At 36.7% G+C, this 25,200-nt stretch overlaps 1 protein-coding gene across 5 annotated transcripts in view; it reads right to left on the bottom strand.

The window, feature by feature from the left end:
• Positions 1-25,200, bottom strand: part of ADGRG6 (adhesion G protein-coupled receptor G6) — a 137,898-nt gene that overhangs the window by 19,299 nt on the left and 93,399 nt on the right. For all 5 annotated transcript variants that reach the window (XM_017530405.1, XM_017530407.1, XM_017530408.1 and 2 more), the window contains 12 exons: positions 22,573-22,684; positions 21,098-21,162; positions 20,331-20,541; positions 19,161-19,332; positions 17,324-17,464; positions 14,881-15,000; positions 12,937-12,982; positions 11,448-11,554; positions 7,669-7,796; positions 6,682-6,950; positions 5,359-5,455; positions 3,940-4,223 (listed from right to left, as the gene is read on the bottom strand). In XM_017530405.1, coding sequence (XP_017385894.1) covers positions 3,940-4,223; positions 5,359-5,455; positions 6,682-6,950; positions 7,669-7,796; positions 11,448-11,554; positions 12,937-12,982; positions 14,881-15,000; positions 17,324-17,464; positions 19,161-19,332; positions 20,331-20,541; positions 21,098-21,162; positions 22,573-22,684 — 1,752 coding nt within the window. The remainder of the gene's footprint in view (positions 1-3,939; positions 4,224-5,358; positions 5,456-6,681; positions 6,951-7,668; positions 7,797-11,447; positions 11,555-12,936; positions 12,983-14,880; positions 15,001-17,323; positions 17,465-19,160; positions 19,333-20,330; positions 20,542-21,097; positions 21,163-22,572; positions 22,685-25,200) is intronic.

Consider the following 25,200-nt stretch of genomic DNA (forward strand, 5'->3'; position numbering starts at 1 on the left):
GAGGGCCACCATCTTCTGGATCCCAGAATGGCAGATCCACCAACAGCCTGCACTGTGTGACTGGAAAAGCTGCAGACACTCAATGACAGCCCATGAAAGCAGATGCGAGGGAGGCTATACCCCGCAAAGCCTCAAGGATGGAGCTGCCCAAGACCAGGGAATCCACCTCTTGCATCAGTGTGACCCAGACACAAGACATGGAGTAAAAGGAGATCATTTTGGAACCTTAAGATTTGACTGCCCTCCTGTATTTTGGTCTTGGATGGGGTCTGTAGCCCCTTTGTTTTGGCCAATTTCTCCCATTAGAACGGCAGTATTTACTCAATGCCTGTATCCCCCATTGTATCTAGGGAGTAACTAACTTGCTTTTGATTTTATAGGCTCACAGGTGGAAGGGATTTGCCTTATCTCAGATGAGATGATGGACTGTGGACTTTTGAATTAATGGTGACATGAGTTAAGACTTTGGGGGACTGTTGGAAAGGTGTGATTGGTTTTCAAATGTGAGGACATGAGATATGGGAGGGGCCAGGGTGGAATAATATGGTTTGGCTGTGTCCCCACCCAAATATCATCTTGAATTGTAACTCCCACAATTCTGATGCATCATGGGAGGAACCTGGTGGGAGGTGATTGAATTATGGGAGCAGGTCTTTCTTGGGCTGTTCTTGTGATAGTGAATGAATTTCACAAGATCCGATGACTTTAAAAATTGGAGCTTTTCTGCACACTCTCTTTGCCTACTGCCATCTACGTAAGATGTGATTTGTTCCTCCTTGCTTCCCACCACGATTGTGAGGTTTCCCCAGCCATGTGGAACTGTGAATCCAGCTAAACCTATTTCTTTTGTAAATTGCCCAGTCTCAGGTATGTGTTCATCAGCAGAGTGAAAATGAACTAATACATGCCCTGACACCACAGTAGACTTAGCTCAAACACTTGTTCCAACACATCCCGCCTCCGTAGCAGTACACAGTGACACTGCTGATTTTAAGTTGCTCCCCTGCAAGGTAAATCTAAGAGGGACTAAAATGTGTTTAACATAGTTTTAGCTTTCAGAATGTTGCTTTGCATTCTAAAGCTTTAGCCATTATTAAATGTTACAATGATAGGCATCCATTAACTATAATATTGTATTAACAACAAGACTTCTTACTCTAATCATTCTAGAAAAATAAGAGTTTACTTTAATGAGCAAATCAATGATGAGTATTTTGTAGCAGTAGGCTTCCTAAACTTCCTTTGGCTCTGTGCATATTTCTCTAGCTCTTCCATCCCCACCACAGTCTAAAATACTAGACCACCTTTTCCCCAACCACGTGAGAGTCTCCTACCTGCTCTTCCTACAGACACTATTGGGCAACTCTAATCCATTCAGTACCTTATGTCCAGCTTTACAAAGTGCACATCCAATCATGTCACTCCACATGTCACTCCACCTTTCAAAGACTTCCTATTGTGTTTACAAAGATCAAATACAGAGCCTTCTGGTCTAGTCCTTGCCTCTCTGATGTGCCTCTCTGCTTTGTCACTATCCTGCCCTTTCACTGTTCTCAGGATATATGAGTTTTCTTTTAACACCTTGAACATACACTGTAATTACCAACTACAGCAAATTTTTTGCACGTGAAATGCCCACTATCTCAAATATTCTTCTTCCTACTCTTACTCCCATCTTTCATCTAGTCAATTCCTATTGATCCTTCGGATTTCAGCTTAGAAATCATGCTTTTGGTAACACGTTCTCAACATCACAAGGTAATTTTTATATAGCAATATGTTTAATTAGCCTACCTCCCCTACTAGAATATAAGTTCTATGAGGCAGAGGGACCACACCAAGATTTTTGGTGGAATGACAAATACCAAAGAGAGAAAAAATTAGATATAATGTAATTTGCCTCCATACTATCTGAGCTCCTTTTGCATTCACTGAATCATTTCTTTAAGTTGTCTAAATTCTACATGCTTCTTTTAATAAAGCATATACTTCTAACAACAAAGCCTCTCTTGGAAGATTCCAAAATGAGTCACCAATAAAAACCATTAAGTGAATTTCCATAGCATCCTAAGAGGTTTTGGCACAAGCCTGGGCAATAAGCAATTGTTGGTAGAGATTCATGCGCTGTGTATCAATGCCTTTTAATTTAAATTTTCTTTTTGGGAGGTGTTTAATATAATTAAACGTGCTGAAATCTGTTCTGAATTTACATTATTTAAAATCAGTCTTAAAAGCCAGTGATTCATGAAGAACACTGAGTTGATGATGGTTTACAACATTTTTCCCTCCTGACAGAGGACCCATGCTGGGAAAAATAAAACATCCCAATTCTCATTAATGGAAACAGAGCTGAACAGACAACTGTAGCTGTTGAAGGTTATTGAAACTGCCAGGAAATTCTAAAAGCAAAACCAAGGTTGGGCTGGCAGATCAATGTGCCTTTTATGTACAATCCTGAAATATAAAACCATGGAATTTCTAATGTTAATGGATACTTTTGTCAATATTTATTTAGGCACTTTTATGTTGTATATTATAGAAGAGATTAAATAGAGAAATACTCACTTTATAGAGCTAGATCCCAATAAAGATATATTTATATGCTACCTACTCATTTTCCAATTTTTGGAGATACACTTGAGGCTTATTATTTTACTGACTAAATAAATAACAAGCCTGCATATTTCCTTTGTTACGAGACAATGAACCTGAATGAAATTTGCTGAACTGTTTAATACATATTTATGCCAGAGGCATCTCAGATTGGATTAGGCCATCCCCAAAGCCCCTTTCTCCATCTAACAATCCATTAATCTACCAATCATTAAGCACCTATCATGTAACAATTTTTTTTTTTTCACTTCACAAGCCAGTGGAAGAGCGTGGAGGATAAGCAGTAAACAACTCTCCCCTGCAGATAAGTACAGACGTTCTTAAAATACACCTGCAGAGAGTGCCCACCTTGGTACCTCATTTGGTGAGTAATATGAAACTGCTTTCCACCCCAGCTCAGATATATTCAGCAATTTCCTCCCCAGATATCTACAACTGCAAGACCAATAGCTTCAGTTAAGCCATTTGCTCTGCTCTACTCAAAAACATTCCAAGCCTTCTAATTTCTACTGGAGTGTTGGCCCCATGGGGCTTCTGCACATTAAGGAGTTTCATCAACACCACAGGGTATATTCAAGATCTTAAAGAATGTCATGTAATTATCTAAAAAGACAATTTATATTCACTTGAGCTTAAAAGTTAAATTCATTACAGAGTACACTAAGGTATATATTATAGAATAAGAGGTATGACTGCAAGCTCTTTGAAGGAAGCTGGTATTTTTATACAAAACAGGCCATTGACAAATGTTTGTTGAACTGTTGAGCTAACTGTGAAAAGTTCAACTTATCTCATAAAAAGATAAAAGTTTCTGAGCTAGAGTGTTGGTATTTATTCTGAAATCAAAGGAGCCAAAGAATCAAGGTGAACTGCTTGTTCTTACATAGGCTCTAAAAGTTCTTCTGGCCATCTATGGTAAATCTACAGGGGACAAGGATCTGTGAAGAATGCCAACATTCAGCAAAGCTGTGAAGAAGATAAGGTGCCTGTGCATCCCTTTAAATTCCCTGTTCGGTTCTCAGTTAGATACCTCCCTTGCTCCATTTCATTCATGCAATAATATGCATTTATGGAGTACCTACTATCTGTCAGGTACAGTGTTCTAAAGTGCTTGGGATATATCACTGATAAAAAGCCAAAACTGACATTCTACCTCATTTATCTATTCAAGCCCTTTTTAACAAGTGATCACACTGCACCTGGAACTATGTTCAGCATTTGGAATAGTGACATATAAACTTAACATGGCATCTGTCCAAAAGTGAAGCTGCTTACAAATACGACAAAATTAGAAATCAGAGACTGTTCAGGTACAATTTTTCTTACCTTGTAATGAATTGAAGATGGAAAAGAGGTAGAGGAAGGGGATGTTTAAGGGTCCCCAGGCAAAGAATGCAAAACCCCATGTCATTCCCAACAGAAACGTCAAGCTAACCACACTGCGCAGGTTTCTTAACACTTCTTCTCTCAGGGTCTGGTTGCTTCTCTTGCCATTCCTCCCACAGATCTGTACCATTACTACAATGAACATGGCAATGTTCAGAAAAAACATGATTCCAAAATACCCAGCACAGGTCACATAAAATATGACTGGATCCCGAATCCAACAGCTTAAAAAGAAGAAATGAGAGAGAAAAAAAGAGATTTATTGCCATGTCCTATTTACCTAAGACTTTTCTCTGCTTAGTTTGGACTACTGCAGATTTTCCTCTCAAATGCCTTTAGAAAGTCATTTTACTTCCTTGGACCTCGGTTTCTTCTTAACTCTTCATAGGTTTTGTGTTCATTTGTTTTTGGATGGCCACCATCTTAATATCTAGGTAAGCCAACATTACAAAGACAACAAGGCGGCTTCCTGAATTCTAAGTTGATATGAAAACATGCTTGGTTGACTCACTCTAAGCCATGTCTAACCTCCTTTTCTCTTGGGTGCCTGTATACTAAGTATGGGAATTTTAAAAACTCCCAGCACTTTGGGAGGCCAGGGTGGGTGGATCACCTGAGGTCAGAAGCTGGTCTCAAACTCTGACCTCAGGTGATCCACCCTCCTTGGCCTCCCAAAGTGCTGGGATTACAGGCATGAGTCACCGCTCCCAGCCAATGTAAATGTTAACCATCCATGAAATGCGCATAGACACGTGGCATCATTAGTCCCATTTCAGAAATATGCTCTTTATTCATTCAGTAATTTTTTAAATCAACATTTATTTATTGACTACTCATGGTGGGATTGATAAAACATGAGAGCACTAACTGTCCAACTGACCAATATAAAAAACCTTAATCTCAACGATCTCATAGTCTGAAGAGAACTTTCAAAATTGTTTAAGAACTTGCTGATTTCTCCATTCTCTAAATTTCTACATAACACTCCCATTGGCATTGAATTGTTCACTGTCTGATAATGCTATTTAACTCTCTTGAAGATGTGGGTAGGTTTGAGGAGGTGAGAGTGTTATGAAATCTCCTGAAATAGAATGGGTCTTCTGAGGCTAAAAAATAGTGTCGTAGGCATTTTCTCAATTCCTTCATATAACAGAGTACAATGTTAATAGGAAAAAGAGTCTCAAACATTTCAGGGCATTCAACTAAATTAATCTGTGGTGTAGCAGAGACTTTGGCTATCATGTGAATAAACACCAATGTTTTAAAATGAAAGCCTTGTCACTGGCATGGAAATTAGCTAATGCTAAACGTTAGGAAACAAAGGCTATCTACCCATCAGAAATATTTTTTATTACTTACAATTCATCACCTTTCTCTTTTCCGTAACTTTCTTTTCCATAGACTTGATTTTTGTTTCTGCTCGCTAGAATAATTGACACCACTAAGGCAGGCAAACCTGTTATAAAACACCACGACACAAACTCTTTTGAAGCATCTGAAACTGCTTCATAAGACTGATAATGACAAGTAAAGAAAAGAGATGAAAAGAAGAGAAATGCAAGCAAGCCAACGTTTCATATCCCAGATTCAAACTTCTTAGAAATGGCAACTTGGTTAACAACAACAAAATCCCCTCCTTGGGGTTCAATGTCCAGCTCTAACTGGCAACAATCCAAACCTACTCTTAAAGGACAGATATTTAAATAAAATTCTGTTTGCATAGTGGGACTCACTAGAAAACTAGAACCTGATTTGTATCAAATCTAGCACTAGTGAATGTGGTTTCAATAATTAAGCCTTATTACACTGCCAGAGTTTAGGCAGACAAGTCATTACAGCCTATTTTGCCTCCTTCTATATAAAGAAAACTCTAGAAAAAGTGGAGGAAAAGCAAGGGGGCTATAAAGCCTTTGTTGCCTTCACTGGCTTCACTCCCCAGAGACTGAATAAAGTATTTTCCAAGAATATCTCAGTGGGGAAATGTTATGACAGGTAACCTAGGTCCCTGAAGAGTGCACTTATTGCCTCCTAAGGTGGTGCTGAAAGTCCTGAAAATGTCTCTCACTTTTATATTTCCATCTGAAATAGATCTGTGAGAAAGCTCTAAAATGCTTGGCTCAATATTAAACCTGCAAAAACAAAGGAGCGCAATAGCAAATCTCAAACAGGCTAATACAAACACCTATGTCTGACTGAGGACTCATGTTATTATAAAAAGTTCAAGGCAGGAATTCTGTAAGTATTCTGGTTGCACACACAAAAATAACATTCTTTCTCTGGTTTCTAAGACAGGCATATGTCTGCGGATGAGTGTAACTAGCCGTCTGAGCTGGCCTTTGTATTTTAAAGCATCACGGAAAAGCACCACTGCCTGCCAGCTGCCTCTTCAGACTTGGGTGGGCTGGCTCTGGGCTCTCTGGGCTCAGGAAATAAGTTTGTGGTGACTCAGGAGTGAGGGCTTTTCCTTTACTCGTGTATGTAGTGAGTGCTGTTGAAGAGTTTCAAAAAATATAGTTGTGAAGATGTCCCTTCCTTAGGCTATGTATATCTAATTCACGTCATTCACAACTTTGAGGTTACTCTTAACAGTACTATCTTTTTTTTAAATAAGAATTTTTCTTATGAGAATCTGGCAATTTTCATGATGGAAAAACAAAACCAAAAAAATTTTAGGCGGCTTACCCCAGCCAATGATGCAGAATTTTAGAATGTATCGGCGAATGTAAGTGTTAAATACTTTAACTAGAGCAATGTACATGTGAATTGCTTCCAGCCCCATCCAGGTAAATGTTGCCAGAAGAAAGAAATGCAGCAGGGCTGCAATAGCAATGCAAAGTCCATCCACATTGAAGGAGGTGATCCAGCCATCTAGGAGGAAGAGGAGATTCAGGAACAGCAGGGCTGTGCTCAGGTTCATCAAGATTTTGGAGGGATAATCTCTTCGCAATTTCCTAAAAAATGAAAAAAGAAATCTATGGAAGAACTAATACTGTATATCAATCTTTTAAGCACAGGGCTGTATAAATTCATATCTTATACAACCCTGCAATAAGATAGATGGCACCGGCTTTCTGATGTGGTTCTGCTAAAGGTGGAGTGTTAGGGGGCAGGGGACTAAGGACACTTACGAGTATTTAGCAAGTTATAAAAACTTTTAAAATATTAATTTTACTTCAAAATTGTTTCCAATTGTTTATACAATTCCCAGTTGGGTTTCAACAGAATTTTTTTTAATCCCGGGAAAATTCTAAAGTTATAAGAATGGCATTTTTATTAAAAAATAATTTCCCTAAATTATTTGAACTTTCTTGATTCTTAATGAGTTAAGGACCTTAAGAAATTCTGTTTCTGGACTAATTTTACAAGATTATAAAACAAATTTTTCATGTTTTACAATACAGAAAGCACCTTACATAATTTTTACTTAAGTGTTAATCATTTCTAACACCTTTGAATGCATTTTATAAACAGAAATACGGTAATTATACATTAAAATTCTATAGCTGGAAAATCATGTTCCATAATATATTTTATGAGAATCATGAACATTAACATTTATCCACCCTACATGATTCACAAAGTGTATAAATGTTTTTCAAAGCTGAGGCAATTTTCTTATTCACATTTGGAACAGTTAGCAATGGATTTGGCAGATTAAAAAATACTTACTCAAAAGCAACATATGTCAGGAGAGTTACTGCTGAAAATATTGCAGATATTCCACACCCAATATAGGTGATCAAAGTGAGGACTTTAGTGTTTCTTGCATCTAACTGTGAGGAACTTCTTGAAAGGTCCTACATAAAACATGGCAAGCAGCTGTAAGAATCTCTCTTCTCATGAGAATGGTTGTTTCCCTAGAAAGTTCACTGTTAACATTAAAGCGGTTCACTCTCAGGGGCTAAAATCAACAGTGTAAATCAATATTAAAATTTTTATTTATTGTATTATTTTTGATCATTAAATAAAAGAAAAAAATGCAACATTACTTCCGGAAGTGATTACACATATTATTTTTTTACCTTCTTTCCAAAGCTCTTTGCACACTGGTATAACCTGAAGATCAAAACCACCAGGACCCCCAAAAGAAATTGGAGAGGAAGTGGTTGCTTTGCGTAATAAACCATCAGGCCCATTCCTAACATTTACAGGGCTGGGGGCACCCACCAGTTCAAATGGAGACCACGGTAGTCTATATGGCCAAACCCTCAAGCCTTTAGGTTCCTTGCCAGGTAGCGAGGGGCTCAGCCAGAGGCTGGTGCTGGTGCTGTGACTGCCAGGCTCCAAGGGTGGTGCTGAGATTCCTAACCCTGGTCATTGCAGTGCTTCATATGTATGAGGTGGGGCAGTCTTTATTTTCATAAATGAGATGCCACTAAGAGTTTTGGGGGTTATCTTTTTTTTATTTCCATAGTAATGAAAGGATACAATTTAAATTGTTCAGCGCTGTTGTGGAGTGGAAAGAACTAAATACTTTCCAGTGAATTAACATAAAGTATTAATTTCAATGTGCTAATGGAGACTTACAAAGTTTGGACCTGGTAGGAAAATCTTTTTCTCCTTAAATGGGGGATTGGTTTAGGAATAAATCTTGAAGTAAGACCAATCCCTCAATCCTGGTTGGAGGAGAAAGCTACATTCATTATGCAGATGTTCAAAAATTGAGTGTTCTTAGAGAAGAGATGTATTGAACATCTAGTGTAAACTTTTAGGTTTTAAATTATGGAGAAAATGTTTATGATTTTTCTTCTATACTTCCTTCTAAATTTTCTTTAATTTTCACCAAAATGCCAGTAAAATCTGCTACTCACACACAGGGCTTGAGAGACAGAGAGAGAGTGTGTATTTGTGTAAGTAACAAGGAACTGTGGGTTAGTTTCAGGTTTTACTGATGCAGTAAAGAACAGACACAGTATCTCTGCGACATCAAGAAATACACAAAGGGATGGAATTCCGCAGAGGCAGAGGCAGAGGCTCAGGGTCTGAGGGAGATTCCCCTATCTTCTTATCCCAGGGATCTCTCAAAACACTGGGAGAACACGGGGCTCCCAGGGCACATGGAATGGGATTTGAGTCAGTGCCACCTGACTCACAGATAGGCTACCTCAACCAATATTTTGTTTACTACAGGATTTTATTAGCCCAGAGAGATGAATCATGGTCTTGAGAGATTGCCAAGTGATGTGTCACAACCTCTTGAAAAACCTATGGTTGCTATCTAGGCAAGGCAGTTGACTTGCATATCACAATTAAACCCAGATTTTCAAATAGAAACTAAATAGGGCTGTTTACTGATACAGGTTCACACACAATTGCATGTTGTTTTGCTCTTTTAGAGAAGGAAAATATGAAAACATTTATATTACAATATAGCCAATATGAAAATGTACTAATCTTAAAAATATGAAAACCAGTTTTAGTACAAAGAAATGTAGCAGAAGACATTAAATTCTTAAGCCATTTGCAGATGAGAAGATATAATTATAGGTATGAGGTGCATTTTTTTGCTTTTCATATGGTGAATTGGTGAATGTGTCATGGTACATGCAGACTCTGGAAATATTTTATACAAAAGAATAAAGAGTTTCTGAGTCAAGAAAAACTCTTAACAAAGTCTTGGTGGTCTGGAAAAGCTAAAAACATAAGAGAAAATCACCAAAAAAGGTAAGTTCTAGGAAGATTTTCTACCAGCAATTTTTAATATTACAAAAACAGGCAAGGTGGAAAATGGAAAGATAGCATGAAAGATGCTTATTTTCACATATATATTCATAAAATTAACCATTCAATCAGATGGCAGCAGAAAAAAGAATACATAATTAAAAACTCGTAAAATTTAGACAATATACGAGGGAATTGGCCATGTGAAGTAGGGGGCAAGCAAACTCTGGCTGCATATAAATCATCTCTGAAGAGTACATTTTGTTACTGTTATCTACTTATTTAATATTAGACTTACAACATGCACATAGTTGAAATATTTTAATGAATTAAGCTAAATTTTACATATCTGAATGAGTAACCATGAAAAATAAGTGTTCTCTGAAAGAATGCCTGCTATCACTTCTGCAGAAAAGAGAACATGGAAGGTAACTGAATTTTCTTGCATAATTACTTAAGGAAAATATGCAATAGTGAATTGCTCATTTTCATGCTCTGACAGCAAAGACAAAATATTCATATTTTAGATAGTTAAAAAGGTGTCTTCTATGATTCATCACCTTTTTAAATGACTTGTTCTTATCCCTGGGAGCATTTATGTACTTGATTGTCAGGAAAATTACAACTTGCAGGGTTGCCATATGACAATGACCATTTACATAGGCTGAGTAGATTCACGAGCCAAATACTACATCCCACAGATCCTTGTGGCTTCCTCCCAGTCCCCACAGGAAGAAGGGTGCAAGATTTAAAGGCAGGGATAAACAAAACCTGACATCTGTGATTCTAATTTGAAAGCTTTATTGCCTCAGCTCACATTACTCCTATCTCCTATTAAAAAAACAAATGTGCTCCCTTTATGAAAACCATACAGAAACAAAGTCTATGCTAAAATCCGGGTTTATACCTTTAGCTTCTATCCGGTATACTTGTGATTTTGCAAACAGTTTTCTGTTGACCAGTTTTCTGGACAACATTCTGTATGGTTTTCATAAAGGGAGCACCGGATAAAAGCTAAAGGTATAAATCTATGGATGAATTCCAACAAGTCGTTGGATGTGTGGTGGTCTTAAAATTTGGTGGGATTAAAAAAACACGCAATGATGCAATCTAGTTTTTGTTTTAAATTGTGTGGCAAGCCGGCTAATAAGATAAATAAAACAGGGGTATGGGAGAAGGAAGGAAAGAATGATGATATGTAGAGGTCCAAAGGTGACAGAAACATCATACCTTCATCTATTACAGATCTGAAGCCTCCTTCTGACCCTAGTCACTAGTCTGTCTAACAAACTGCAATCTCGAGGAGGGAGGTCACTTGGTGCAGAACGAGGTACAAAATAATGTCGAAATATATTGAGTGAATGACAACATAAGGAAAAATTCTTTTTGGTTCCACTCTCCACAATTCCCTTCCATGTTAGTAACACCCAACACGTTCTTAACTTTCTCTCCCTCTCCGCACTTGTCTCCCTGTTTATCTCCTTGATGCTGTTGCTCTCTTAATTCTAGAATTTCATGGGGATTTTCTTGTTTCTGGGATTATTTATCATCATTGTTAATGCTACAGGAAAAAAAAAAGGGAGACAGTTCTTTTCCATAATTACTTTTACATACTTTTAAGATGTGATCTTTGCTAATTAGATTCTTTATTAAGATTCATGATACAGATGAAAACTATCAGGAAATAATTCCCAAAATAAATAATCTAAAAAGGTGGACTCACAAAAAAGGAATATGCCATCCAAAGTTATAGCATGCCCAAACGAGGTTAGAAATTCCCCCCTTACCATCAGAACTCCAAAGTGTGTGAAGTGGTTACACAGGCAGACCGTCTCATTTGCATCTGAATCTCTCTGTGCAACACATCCTGATGTGTTCCATCCTCCAAAACTTTCTGTTGAAGGAATCAACAAACAGTGTGAAAACAGCAGGTAGTGTCTTCTCTATAATGGATGAGAACTTCTATAGAGAAATTTGCCTCAGTCTCTTCTGCCATACAGAGTTTATATCTAAAACGGATACCATTATGAAAGCTTTCAATGCTTAGAATAATTTGGATTTCTGGAATCATCAAATGTTAGTTTGGGTAGACAGTTACAAGTGATCTAATCAGTGGGTTCAAACTCAGGAGGTCCACAAATGTTTGATCCAAGTGAATTTTTAACATATTTTTAAATGAACTTCTATAAAAAGAATATTCCTTTTCAAATACAGTACACAATAATGAACTCTTGGGGGCCAACAATCTTTTTCTGAGGGTTAATTTACATTTTCGTGAAGACATAAGAACAAAGAACATTTACTTTCTTAGAATGTCATTCAGCAGTCATGAATGGGGTAGCTTATTGTGAATGGCTTGGACATACCTTATCTGACTTTTATGGTATAAAATGGAGTATAAGCAACGCATATTGTCGAAATATTGAATCCATTTATTTAAATAATAGTTTAAGATACAAAGTAATACTTTTAACTACGTAAATGAGTAACGATCTTCTCCAAATTATGCAACTAAACCCCTCCACAAAAAACACCCGTCTTGCTGTGACAAGGACTATCAAAAAAATAAGTTTTTGCCCTTTTCAGGCTGTTTTCATCAACAAATCAACCGGCATTGATATCAGAATGAATCTGGCCACAGTAATCCTCACCAGGGATAGACAGAGAAGCATCTTTATTTGTACTTCCTTTCAAAGAGATTTCAACACCTTATGCCTACTGATTGACTCATTCCTTAACTTTGCCTTCCTTTCTTGACTGTCAAATCTAATTCAGAAGGCTGTTCTTCTCTTTCAAGTAATATATGTCCATTATAATCATTCCTATACTTACATTCCTTCAGTCAGCTTCTCACCTCCCTCATAACTGGAGGTCTGGAAGCTGGATTTTAAATTGTCTGCCTTAGATCAAGTAATCTCTTCAAATATGTGTTAGAAGAATGTGATTAAGTGCACGTCTACTTTCATCAAAAGTAGCAATAAAAATGTATGCTGTATTTTACAAGTAACTGATGTCAAAGAGGTTGTTCAACTGAAAAAAAAAAATGAAAGAAAACATAGTGAAGTCTGCCTATTTCTTCTTGCAGTGACTGAAAAGTTACAGAAATTAGAACTGACTTTCCAAGCTACCTAAACTAACTTTGCAGCTCATTTGCCATTTACACTTACATTGTGACTCACTCTGGTTTGGGGTGGAATTAAAGGAAACGGAGGTGTCTAACAATGTTTAAAATTCAGTTGTTATCTATATTAAGACAACCAATATTTTAAAACTTACTGTTTTTGTTCAGATCCCAGAAGGCACAGATGGGATGATGCACTTCCTATATTAACATAAGAATAAACATGTGAAATTGTGTTTAAATGTCATGATTTAAATATGGCAAAAGAATAAAAACACAGAGTTTCACAGAGAAATAGATTAGCGTTAACATGCCAATATAACCCCAAAAATGTCAGGCAATTCAGGGGGATCTTCTCTCCCACAGAGACTTCAAGAGAAAATCTACTCTAACCTCATGAGGAATCATACTACGTACCCATTTATCTGTAGGTTACTACAAATGTCCCATCATTAAATATACTGATTCTACTCTCATTTTTAGCATTTAGCAAAGCTCTTGAAACTACAATTCTACACCATCTTCAAAATTCTCCTTTATGTCTGGGTATTTACATAAACAAATTGAAAACAAGGACTTGATGTAGACTGATGTCCACAGCAGCATTATTCACAAGAGCCAAAAAGTAGAAGCAACCCAAGCATCTATTGATGGAGAAATAAACAAAATCTGGTATATATATACAATGAAATACTGCCCAGCCTTAAAAAGGAAGACAATTCTGACAGATGCTACAGCATGAAAGAATCTTGAAGACACTGTGCTGTGAAATAAGCCAGTCACAAAGGACAAATACTGTATGTTTCCATTCGTATGAGGTACTTAAAGTAGTGAAATTAAGAGATATAAAATAGAATTGTGGTTGCCGCTGGGCGTGGTGGCTCAAGCCTGTAATCCCAGCACTTTGGGAGGCTGAAGCGGGTGGATCACGAGGTCAAGAGATCGAGACCATCCTGGTCAACATGGTGAAACCCCGGCTCTACTAAAAATACAAAACATTAGCTGGGCATGGTGGCACGTGCCTGTAATCCCAGCTACTGAGGAGGTTGAGGCAAGAGAATTGCTTGAGCCCAAGAGGCGGAGGTTGCGGTGAGCCGAAACCGCGCCACTGCACTCAAGCCTGGGTAACAAGAGCGAAATGTCTCAAAACAAACAAACAAACAAACAAAGAATTGTGGTTGCCAGGTGCTATCAAAAGGAGAGAACAGGGCAAGGGTATTTAACGGGAGGAGAGTTTCAGCTGGATAGACAGATGGTGGTGATGGCTGCATAACAAGGTGAAGACACTTAATGCTATTGAACTGTACACTTTAAAATGATTAAGATGATACATTTTGTATCATGTATGTTTCACAATTTAAAAAATATCTTCCCTTATGAATTAAGGGGCTGAAACAAAGGAGGCCAAAGTGTTAAACAAGGAAGTCTAAGATGGTTCGTGACAAAGGAGGCTAGATCTTAGGTGACTTGGTTTTCAATCCTCAGCCCACTCATTTCCTGCCTGCCTTCCTGCCTATCTAACAAATGCCAGAATCATGAGGAGGGCCCTCTAGAAAAGTGAGAAAAACCTGTTCTTGGGCCATCTGGGACAGCAAGAATTCCCATCTAATTTTATCAAACAGATGACAAGGGTAATGAAGCAACAAGAAAAGCAACTTTTGCAAATACTAAATAACTGCTAACTCTCAAAAAATAAATCCACCCTCCCCTGTTTTTCCTTGGCTTTCCCAGTTGCAGTTATCTTTGCAAATATACACAGAAATAGAAAGAAACAACCAAAACCTCTATTGGCAGAATTGTGCAACTACATCTGCATTTAATTTATTTCAAGCAATATATATTGTATCTTAAAAACAGAAGCCCTTTTCTTCACTTCCCTTCTCTTTCTGATTATTGAGTCCTAGATAAGACTAACGTCTCCAGCTGCTTCAATTTACTGTGACTTTAAAGCACTACCTGACTAGGTTCTCTCTTTATGGAAAACTGTGCGCTACCCCCCAAAAAGGGTTAGTTACTTTTTAATATGTAGGAAAAAAAGCCCCCACTAGTTTCTGAAATAGTCTACCGCTGTCCAAACGCTACTGGAAGCATTTTCTTACCTGAGTACTCGTATGTTTGATTTTTATTTTAACAGGATCCTTCAGATTCTGGATAGTAATGTTTCCAATACTGCACGCCATCACATAACTCACTAAGGGTTTTCTTTGGGGTCCAACATCCTTTGAAAGGAAAAAAAATCATGTGTCTCAGTCAGAAGTACACACTTTTATTTTACTTTGGTGCTCCAAAATAAGCAAACTGTCAGCAATTTTTACACTTAAGATCTTCAGGTCTCGAACATCCTGTTTATCACATCAAGTTGCTGGCTTTCCTGAAGGAGCTTTGTTATTTTCCTTATTATAATAAATACATTGAGGGAACACTGGGAGCCAATATTGTAAGATTGTGTTCATAAAACTGCATTCTTGATTGTGGTGACTGATGTCAGCCAATTAACATCTGAAACAATGCAGACTCATAAATAATATAAACTCATAAAAAGCTGTGAAACAATGAGATCATTTCCCTACTCTAGAAAATAGATGAAGTTGTTTTCTTTCAGAGAAGTATGAATATGATGTGAAAAATAAAAAGCAATTCATCTTTCACATCCATGCCAACAGCCTAACATGTTTACTAATTTATGCCTAAAAGTAATACTGAATTCAAGGCCCATCCAGGACTTCTATCTTCTTCTCTGATTAAATACTTGCCAGCATAAGCAGATTTCACTTAATTAATAAGGTTATCAGAAAATCAAATCTGTTACATAAAATGGTTTGGACCAATAAGCTTTCTCTCCAGCAAGCTCATCTCTATTTTTTTCTTTCCCTTGTATTTCTTGTCCAAATCTACAACATAGCTTACAAATCAGTTGTTTTGAAATAATTACAGGATTTCTTAAATTCCAAATAAAACTCAGCATCCAGAATATAGCTTTTTTTTTATTTTGTATGATGGTCACTGTTAATAAAATCAGCTACTAGCTGGTGATACCCAGCCTTTCAGTAAAACACACAAAAACCCCATTGTATCTTGCCCACTACGATAGGGAAGCACCACAGAACCCTTAAAGTTTTTTTTTTTCATTCTACTTTAAATTTACTTTAACATTTATATATGCTAATATATACGATATGCAATATATATATCTATAACATATATATATAACATATGCTTCCTTTTTTTTTTTTTTAAGAGATGGGTCTCACTGTGTTGGCCTGATTGTTCTTGAACTCAGCCTCACGCAATCCTCCCTCCTCTGCCTACCAAAGTGCTAGGATTACAGGCAAGAGCCACCTCACCTGCCCAGATATGCTTCCTAAGAACAACTTTGGTAGGGAAATACCAAAGGAGAAGGAAACAATGACTCAAAACAATGACAGATCCTTGCAAATCTAAGAGTTGTCTGCAACCCTTTCCACAGGGCTTCTGTACCATTCACATTTTGTGGCACCTATTTCATTTTTATATTGGTTTTAAGATAACATTGTCATACACTTCAAATTGCCATAATTTTAACAAATGCAGTTGTAAATGTTATAGCTATTAAATCTTTCAGGGTAAATTAAACATGTTCTTATATAAAATGCATAAATTGTATTTATATACATCACAAAATTTGTATAGAGATGGTTCCTAAAACATTTGTTGATAAAATTTTTTAATTTTTGATTTAATTACTGTCAAGGATTCCATGGTATTCTTTTTCCTTGACTATATCTCTACTTGGCCATTCCTCTACAAAGGCAGATCTAATAAAATCAATTCCCTGGCCTTGAGACTTGCTATTTTCTCTTATATAAGTCACATTGTTCAATATGCACTGATACCTTGAATTTAATAGATGGTTTTTTGGGGTTTTTTTTTTTTTTGTAAATTTGTGGAAAACCACTCTAGATCAGGTTATACTTGCAAAGGCAAACAGAGGTCACCAGTGTTTGCTGGCAGTTGGTCTTCTAGTATCTAGAAATGATGCCAATAAAAATAATAATATGTGCTTAGCACAATGCCATCCAACTCTGCGGATATGTGAAGACCAAAGTTCACTTGAAATACTAATGGGAAAACTGATTAAAGCCAAGAATGCTGCTCATTATGTAAAGAGTGTTTCCTGCTGAATTAAAAAAAAAAAAAAAACACCTTTCCTTTGGTGTGCGATTTATTTTAAAGGCCTAAATGATTGAAGAGCATAAAATATTTAATGAACGTAATAATAAAGTCATTTATTCACTAATTCAGCTTCTAATTTTTTAATGCAGACCTTAGCCTAATACTTGAATTACTTTAAAAACTGAAATACATACAACCTGTTAATAAGCATATTATCTGAAATAAAATATTTAAACAATTATATAAAAAATTTTCATTTTTGAAAACACAGTAAATTTTTCTAAACCTCCTGATATATTTCAAAGGATTCTAAACTTTTGTTTTTTTTTGCCTTTGAGCAAAGAAACTTCATTTGCAATTGAAAAATTATCATTTAATGAATGTGTTTACCTGGAAAAGTCCAGTTTTGTTGAAGAAAGTAAACTGTGCTCTTCTAACTAATGCAGAATCTTCCTGACTTAAATTCTCAAGTAAGTTTGGAGGCAAGATTACAGACGCCAGAGGATCCACTTGTCCACTCTCAAAATCCATCTGTCACACACACAGAGATATACTGGTCAAGTAATCACAATTAAATGGTGATAATAACGTTATTCCACATGCATAGTTAGGCAAGTGAACAATTGCAAGTTCAAGTTAGTCAGGACCAGGATTTCCCTTTGTATCTACAGTAGTCACGGTAACTCCTGGATAAACCCCTACAGACAGAGCTGTAGATCTCATTTGGGTTTTACATGTGTGTCAAAGGAGAAAATGCATTGATTTTAACAAAGACATGGGGAGAAATCTATAAATCAGTCAACATTTTCAAGTATAAGAATTAGATTTACCAGCAGCAGATTTTGAGGTTTTCTCAAAACACGTAGTGAAAGATAACAACTATGGGAGGAAGAGGCGAGGGAGAGAGAAAGAGACTGAAGTTAACTTGTTGATTTCAGACTGCATTAAAATTTTATGAATACTCTCGGATAGCATTTTTCCTGAAACCATAGCTCAAGGCCAAAGAATGCTTTCTTGCGAACAGTCTTGGAATGAGAGTGAGGTTGACTGAGTTTTTCCTCTTAAAATGTGAAAGAGAATTATCCAAAAGAGCCTCTAGTCTAATGGAGGAAAAAAGTCTTGCCTGTATCCTGCTTTCAGGACTTTTATATTTTCAGTTTGTTCTATCTCCACAGTTAAAGAAATAGTACACTTCACATATTATACTCTTCTAGGTCAAGAACAATGCTTCATTCATTTTGTTTGCTCTGATGGCTAATATTGTCTGGCATGCAGTAGGGACTTGAAAATTCTTTGCTTATGTGTCACTTGAACACGTTGAAAAGATTCTCCATTAATCTAGCCCCTGCGTACGTGTCTAGGCTTTCTGTCACCTGCTAACCCAGACTTCTACATCACGTGTTCTCAAAGCGTGATACTTAGACCAGCAATGTCTAAAGAACTTGCTAAAAGTACAAATTTGGGGGGCCTACCTAGGACCTATTAAATTAGAAACTCCTGGAGTAGGTCCCAGAAATCTGTTTTAACAAGTCCTCCAGAAAATTCTTTTTTTTTTTCCAGAGTCTCACTCTGTTGCCCAGGCTGGAGTACAGTCACATGATCTCGGCTCACTGAAACCTCTGCCTCCCAGGTTTAAGTGATTCTCATGTGTCAACCTCCCAAGTAGCTGGAATTACAGGCATGCACCACTATGCCCAGCTAACTTTTTTCGTGTTTTTAGTAGAGATAGGGTTTCAGCATGTTGGCCAGGCTGGTCTCGAACTCCTGGCCTCAAGTGATCCACCCACCCTGGCCTCCCAAAGTGCTGGGAATACAGGCATGAGCCATCAGACCCAGCCTCCTCCAGAAGATTCTACTATTCAGTTTGAGAACCACTGGCAAAGAGAATGCACTATGCTTCTTTTCACTTTGGGGCCCTTAATAAAGCTCTTTCCTCTAACTGAACTGATCCTCACCCCAAGTATAGTGTTCTCTACTCATGCTTAGCTGCAGTAACCCCTCTTGTAGAAGGTAAGCAGATCACCTCTGTCACCCAGGTTATGAAAGTATACCCACTGAGCTTCCACAATACCTTATGGCTACTGCTCTAGTTAAACTTAACCAACATTCAGACCTGCTTGTCACCTGGTGGACCAAGATCTCCTTGAAGCAGCAACTGCTAAGTGATCAGAAAGTTTTTATATATCTAAGTAATTAATTAAAATTAAAGAAACCACTGGCTCATTACCTGGAAATATGATTCGTTATTGCTTGGAAGACCAATGCTAAAATTTGAAATTGCATTTGTCCCTGGTAACAGGGATGATACGCCAAGAGCCAAATTCTGAGTTGTAATATTCACATGCGATGTATTATCTAGGTCTATCTTGAAGGCCAATTCATCAATTATTTTTAAAGCTCTAAATAAATGACAAAAATACCAGTGTTAAGTAATACAATATTTTAGGTACTTAAACATACATGTTTTTCTTTGTTGCAAAATATAAACCAAATAAAATTGTTTTTGGATTTTCTGATCTTAACATGAACACCCATAAAATTACCCCAGACCACAGTGATATCTGTTAAAACATGGAATCACAGGGATGGATATATCCTCAAGAGAAATATCTGCTTTAAGGAAAATCAACAATTAAATCATCCTGAACAAATACTGTTTTTCATTTAAAAACAAATTTTAAAAGCCTCTCTTTCCTCACATGACAAAGTATCCTCCCTACCTTACGGCTTATCAAGAATCAAAGGAAACAATGCGATAAAAGTGTTTTGTGAACTGCATGACACTGTAAGAATGTTTATATTGTTATCATGTAGATTAAGTGAGAAAATACATTTTTATCAAGTATAAAATTTTCTTCAGAGAAATGCAGAAGGGAAGGAAATAAAAAACAGTAAACATTTTAATAATAATTTATTAAGTGAAGCAATTAAATACAAACTGAATCATATAAATGTAGGTATATTTTCATCGTTCCCAGCATGTTCATTTCAGAGGGCCAACAAGCATGAGGCTGTGGCTGTCAGTGGCATCGTTCACAGTATCGTGGACTTATGATGACCAGGTATGCATAACTCTACTGGCCAACTAAATTTAGAATTTTAGAATTTTTAAATGAAATTTAGAACTTCCAAATAAAAAATGAAATACGGATTATGTTTTCTAGGGCTATAGATATGGCAAATTATATTTCTCAAAAAACACACACACACACACACACACACACAACTTTTAAGTTCATGTTGTCAATGACCTTGCTTAACTATTAATGACTATTAATACATCTTGCAGAGATTTGAATTTTGAAGTCTGGGCACAAAGTGTTTAGATAGGTGAGAAATTATGTAACATCACATTTATCCAATAAAATTTACTCTCCAGAAAAAAAAAAATACTTACTCAGATGAAGACTCAAGTAAGTCACTGTCTGAACTGCTTAAGATATTAGAAAATATATTCATTAGAGTTGAGCCAAGTGTTATATCAATGTTTTCTTCTTTATTCACAATTCTTTTGACTTGTTCCACAATGTTGACAATATTGGCTGAGGTTAAGTTCTGCCCATCAGCAGTAGAATTTAAAATCTGGTTAGCGACTTCATTTGCTTCAACTAAAAAAACGGCAGGAAAAAAAAAAAAACACTAAGTTTTATCTGCATATTTTGAGCATTTCCAGGAATTCAAAGAAGAGTGTAATATTTTACTTTACAGTTGAAGCAAGAAAGTGAGATGTTCCTGTTTATACCTCATCCCCATCTTCACAAGGCAATATTTCTTTCTATGAAGAGACTAACTTCTCTCTTTAGTAAGATGCACATAACTTGGAGGGATGAATGATCACACAAAGTTCTAAGAGAAACGTCCCCAGAATCAATGAATAAGTATATATTTGCTACTTAATACAAACTACAAAATGTTGACATGAATACCAATTTATACGTTAGTTTTGTCTTCTCTAGATTTTCCTTACTATGTTTAATCTCCTACAGAACAGAAAGTTAAAATGAAAATAAAAAGTATTTTCTATCTTAAGTAAAACAATCGTTTGCCTTTTAATATGAAAACAGTATCATATAGCAGAAGAATATGCCTGAAGACAATGAAAACCATGAAGCACAAAGTCATTTTATTTTATCCTTGAAAAATAAGGGAAAATTGCTCACTTACTTAAACAGTTGGAGATATCAACAGGTCCCCAGTAGGCTTCAGATAAGTTGGAAGCATTGTAATAACTATGAAACAAAATAGATGTTTTAAACATTTTATATAACTGATATTGTTATTTTTACTACTTAAAGGGATTTGTATATAATGTATACATTTATTACAATATGATCAATGGACAAGCTTCCCTTTAAGACACTGAACTTCTCACTCTGCTTCCAATTTAATTTTCTCTGTTTATCTCCGTACCTGTTCATATATCTATGTTCCCCTAGCTCCCTAACCCATTTCTGTTTATCGCCCTCTACATACAATGTTCCCAAATTCTCTCCACTTCTCTACCTCATTCTTCTTAGCCTTCCTTATTCTCTCCTCTCTCACCCCAGTTTGTTTTTCCATTTGCACTATTTCCTTCTACAACTTTTCTTTTCCTGCTTTTCTATAAATAATATTAGAACTGAAAAAAATAGTTAACAACTTTTGGGATTTGCCTTGATTTCTAGGTAAGTTTCCTTTGAAAATAAAACTGTAATGCATTGAAATAAATCTCATGCTAAAAATTCTTATGGGAAAAAAATCAGTAGCTTACCTCTTGGAAACAAAATACTAGCAATATCCTAACCTGAGATCCATTGGCCAAGTACTGATTTAAGAACTTTACAAGTAAAATTGGATTTTGAGTTCATATAACTCTGCAAAGCAGATTATAATCCCCATCTTATAGAAAATAATTTGGAATTTGATAAATCAATGAATTGTCCATCTCACAACCAGGAAGAGAATGAGTCACATTTCAAACTCAAGTCCATGAATCTCTGAAGTTCCCTTCTTTCCTCCCTACAAAGCGTCAAACACAGCAGTATTTACAATATGCAAAGTATTTATGCTTAGGCAGTTTCCATTTCTGACTTTCCCCCCAAAAAAAGTCTAATTGAGAGTGAGTGGGTGGAGAAATGGATTTGACTTGCTATTCCATGAATCCCTGCTATTGTCTTGTCTCTGAGGTTTCTGTTAAATATTTAGAGAAAATCTATACCCTGATAGTTTCCATCAGCAGACTGGATCTTGTCTTTATTTCTACCCCAATCTGGATCTTGTCTTTATTTCTTCTTTGCCTCCTTTCCCCATTCCAACAATAATCAGTACCAATTAAAAAGTTTCAGAATTCCAGATGCACATTCCAGGGCTAGGCTAGAGGAACAAGCTACTTTGGGCTCTCGTGCTACCCACTGGCTTCTAAATTCTTCAATGTTTCTTTGAGAGGGCTTGATTAGCATGTGGCTAGGAGGAAAACACTGCCTTTCTGAGTCACCAACTTATGTTATCTTTACTCCCCAGGAATGAATGAAACAGGCATACATAGATTCCTGCCCTTCTTTGCAATCAATATAATGCCTGGGAACTACGGTGCTGCACGTATAACCCTGGGAAGGTTGATAACGTGGAGCCTTGCTGACAAAAGTCAGTGAAAATATTACCATATCCGTAAAACATTAAAGCCAGGCTTTTCTGGACAATCAAGAGAGTATTCAGAAGGAATGATAGATGGCCAGAAGAAGCCTTTGGGTTCCTCCACGGCAGGACATGAACCTATATGAAAATAAGAAACAGCATGAGAAATATTCACCTATTTTTTAATGTTAGAAATTAGAGGTGCAGGATGAAAGCAAAATGGCAATACTGGTAATTAGGTATTCATTTAATGTAATACCAAAATATCAGTGTTTATGTTCAGATTTGTTAAAAAATAGAAGTTAGAAAAAACATTAACATTTAATACATTTCAAAACCAAAAATTATTACATCAGACAAAACCATTAAGAAACAGTTATATAAGTATAAACATGAAACATACATTATCTTTCTAATCATTAGCAGATACTAGTTTTATTAAAAGAAACACTACAGAGAAGGGAAGCAATCCTAAAAAATTCAAAACGTAATTCGATTTTTTTCAAATAGGAAAGCCTACAAATGATGCCTCGATAGTGTCATCTTTGAGTTGTGGGGCTATTTTATGGAAAATGTTCCAGCTGCTCTGACAGCCTTTCCTACCTGGAAGCTTACTAAGGGGACCACAAGAAGGAACCTGCGAACCAACACCACACCCTCAGCCTTCTTTATCCTCAAATCATCTGGCTTTTTGTTAGACAACTCTCGAAGTAAGCCCCCTGACATCAATCATTCAGATTTTATATTTTAAAGAATATCAAAGTAACAGCAATATATCAACAACAATAAACTCCTGTATTTTGGTGAACATTAGCGAGTTACATCAGTTTACTGGGAACCGGTCCTATCATCCATCACCAACTGAAAATTCAAATCACTTTCCAATGTATACCATGAGCTTTAAAACTGTCAGGTTTTAGCTTTTTATTTTTCCATTAGTAGAAATACTTATCCGCAGACTCACTTGCAGAAAAACAATAACATGGATAATTTAAATGGTTTAAATTAAACGTCTAGGTATACAGAGAGAGTGGTGTTGAGCTTTCCCAGCCTATGAGGAAAGAGATGCGCTGGTCCTCCCAGGGTTCTCCAGTCACAGATAAACTACCATTTGTTAGGCTCTTTCTCTGTGAAAGCCCCTATAGGTGAAAGGTTAGCAGGCTGCATTCTCCCTCTCTCCAAAAAGCCCCATTTGTTAGGAAGTATTTTCCCATACAGACTCAGAAATGGTTTATCATCATGATTAGTATTATTTGCATTCATTCATCTCTATGAGGCCTTTGTAAATGTGTACATCAACACAACAGAGATGGGTGGCTCCTCACAGAAGTGGAGATGCCTGCCTCTTTACTACACTATGATTCTGGCCTTAGTCACAATCGCCCTCTTCAAGGCTGAGCAACGCTTGCCTCTCTCAATTCAACCTCCTGAGTTTTCTTTTCTTGTGATCTCTATTAATGTACCTAATCATAGTATAATTGTAAACATAGAATAACATTAGAACAATTGCTTTTTGTTATCCAATTTGCAAATATTTGCTTTCCTAAAATAAAACTCATCCAGACTCATTCATTCATTTATTCAGCAAGTGTTCAAGTTCCAGGGAATGTGCTGGGTTCTGGACTGTGGTCTTTTGATGTGTTTGATGATCTAGGCATCTGGACAACATGAAGTAGAGGCTCAAAGGCAGTGATGTCTATACTCAATGTCAGAAAAGGTTCCACAGAAGAAGTGGCTTAGGAGCTATCTTTAAAAATACACAGGTAATAATGAGGCTGACGGTAGGAGTGAAGAAGAACAGTGTGGGCAAAGATACAGAAAGGCCGGGTAAAGGAGCACAGGCTCTTTGTGGAAGTACAAGCAGTGCCACATGTGTGGTTAGAGCTTAGGAGGTGAACAATCTCCAGGAGAGGCTTGTTTCTAGGTTCAACAGAACCCCCAGATTCCTGACCTACTACTAATAGAGACAGAGAACATAAGAGAAGGAGTCATCTTCTATTTGTTTTTTGAGATAGGGTCTCGTTCTGTGGCCGAGGCTGGAGTAGAGTGGCATGAGCATGGCTGACTGCAGCCTTGACCTCCCAAGCTCAAGCGATCCTCCTACCTCAGCCCCACCTAGTAGCTGGGACTACAGGTACGCACCACAACACCCTACTAATTTTTTAATTTTCCATAGATTGAGTCTCCCTGTGTTGTCCAGGCTAGTCTCAAATTCCTGGGCTCAAGTGATCCTCCCACCTTTGCCTCCCAAAGTGCTGTGATTATAGGCATGAGCCACCATGCCCAGCAGGAGATGTTTTATAACAGGAAATATCCTTAAGATTTATCTCATTAGAGTTCCCATATCCACATCTATACACTCTTTTTATTCCTGAAGTTGACACCAATGATGATCAAGATTATTCTGGCATTTTGTACATATTGTTAGTTTTTCAAAATATGTCCCTATAGTAAAGTATAAACGTTCATCTCCCTCCTTCATTTTCTTGGATTCATAAGTGCTGTGCTGATTTTTTTTTTTTTTTTTTTTGTTTTTTTTTTTTTTTTTTTTTTTTTTTGCTATGTCACACATTTGTTAATTTGCATTGTGTTGAACGCTGACTGTTGAAAGTGATATTTTTACATAAAGAAAGAATATTCCTGTTGTTTTAATT

Source organism: Cebus imitator, unplaced genomic scaffold, assembly GCF_001604975.1.
Source record: "Cebus imitator isolate Cc_AM_T3 unplaced genomic scaffold, Cebus_imitator-1.0 Scaffold65, whole genome shotgun sequence".
In the NCBI taxonomy this organism is placed as follows: Eukaryota; Metazoa; Chordata; class Mammalia; order Primates; family Cebidae; genus Cebus; species Cebus imitator.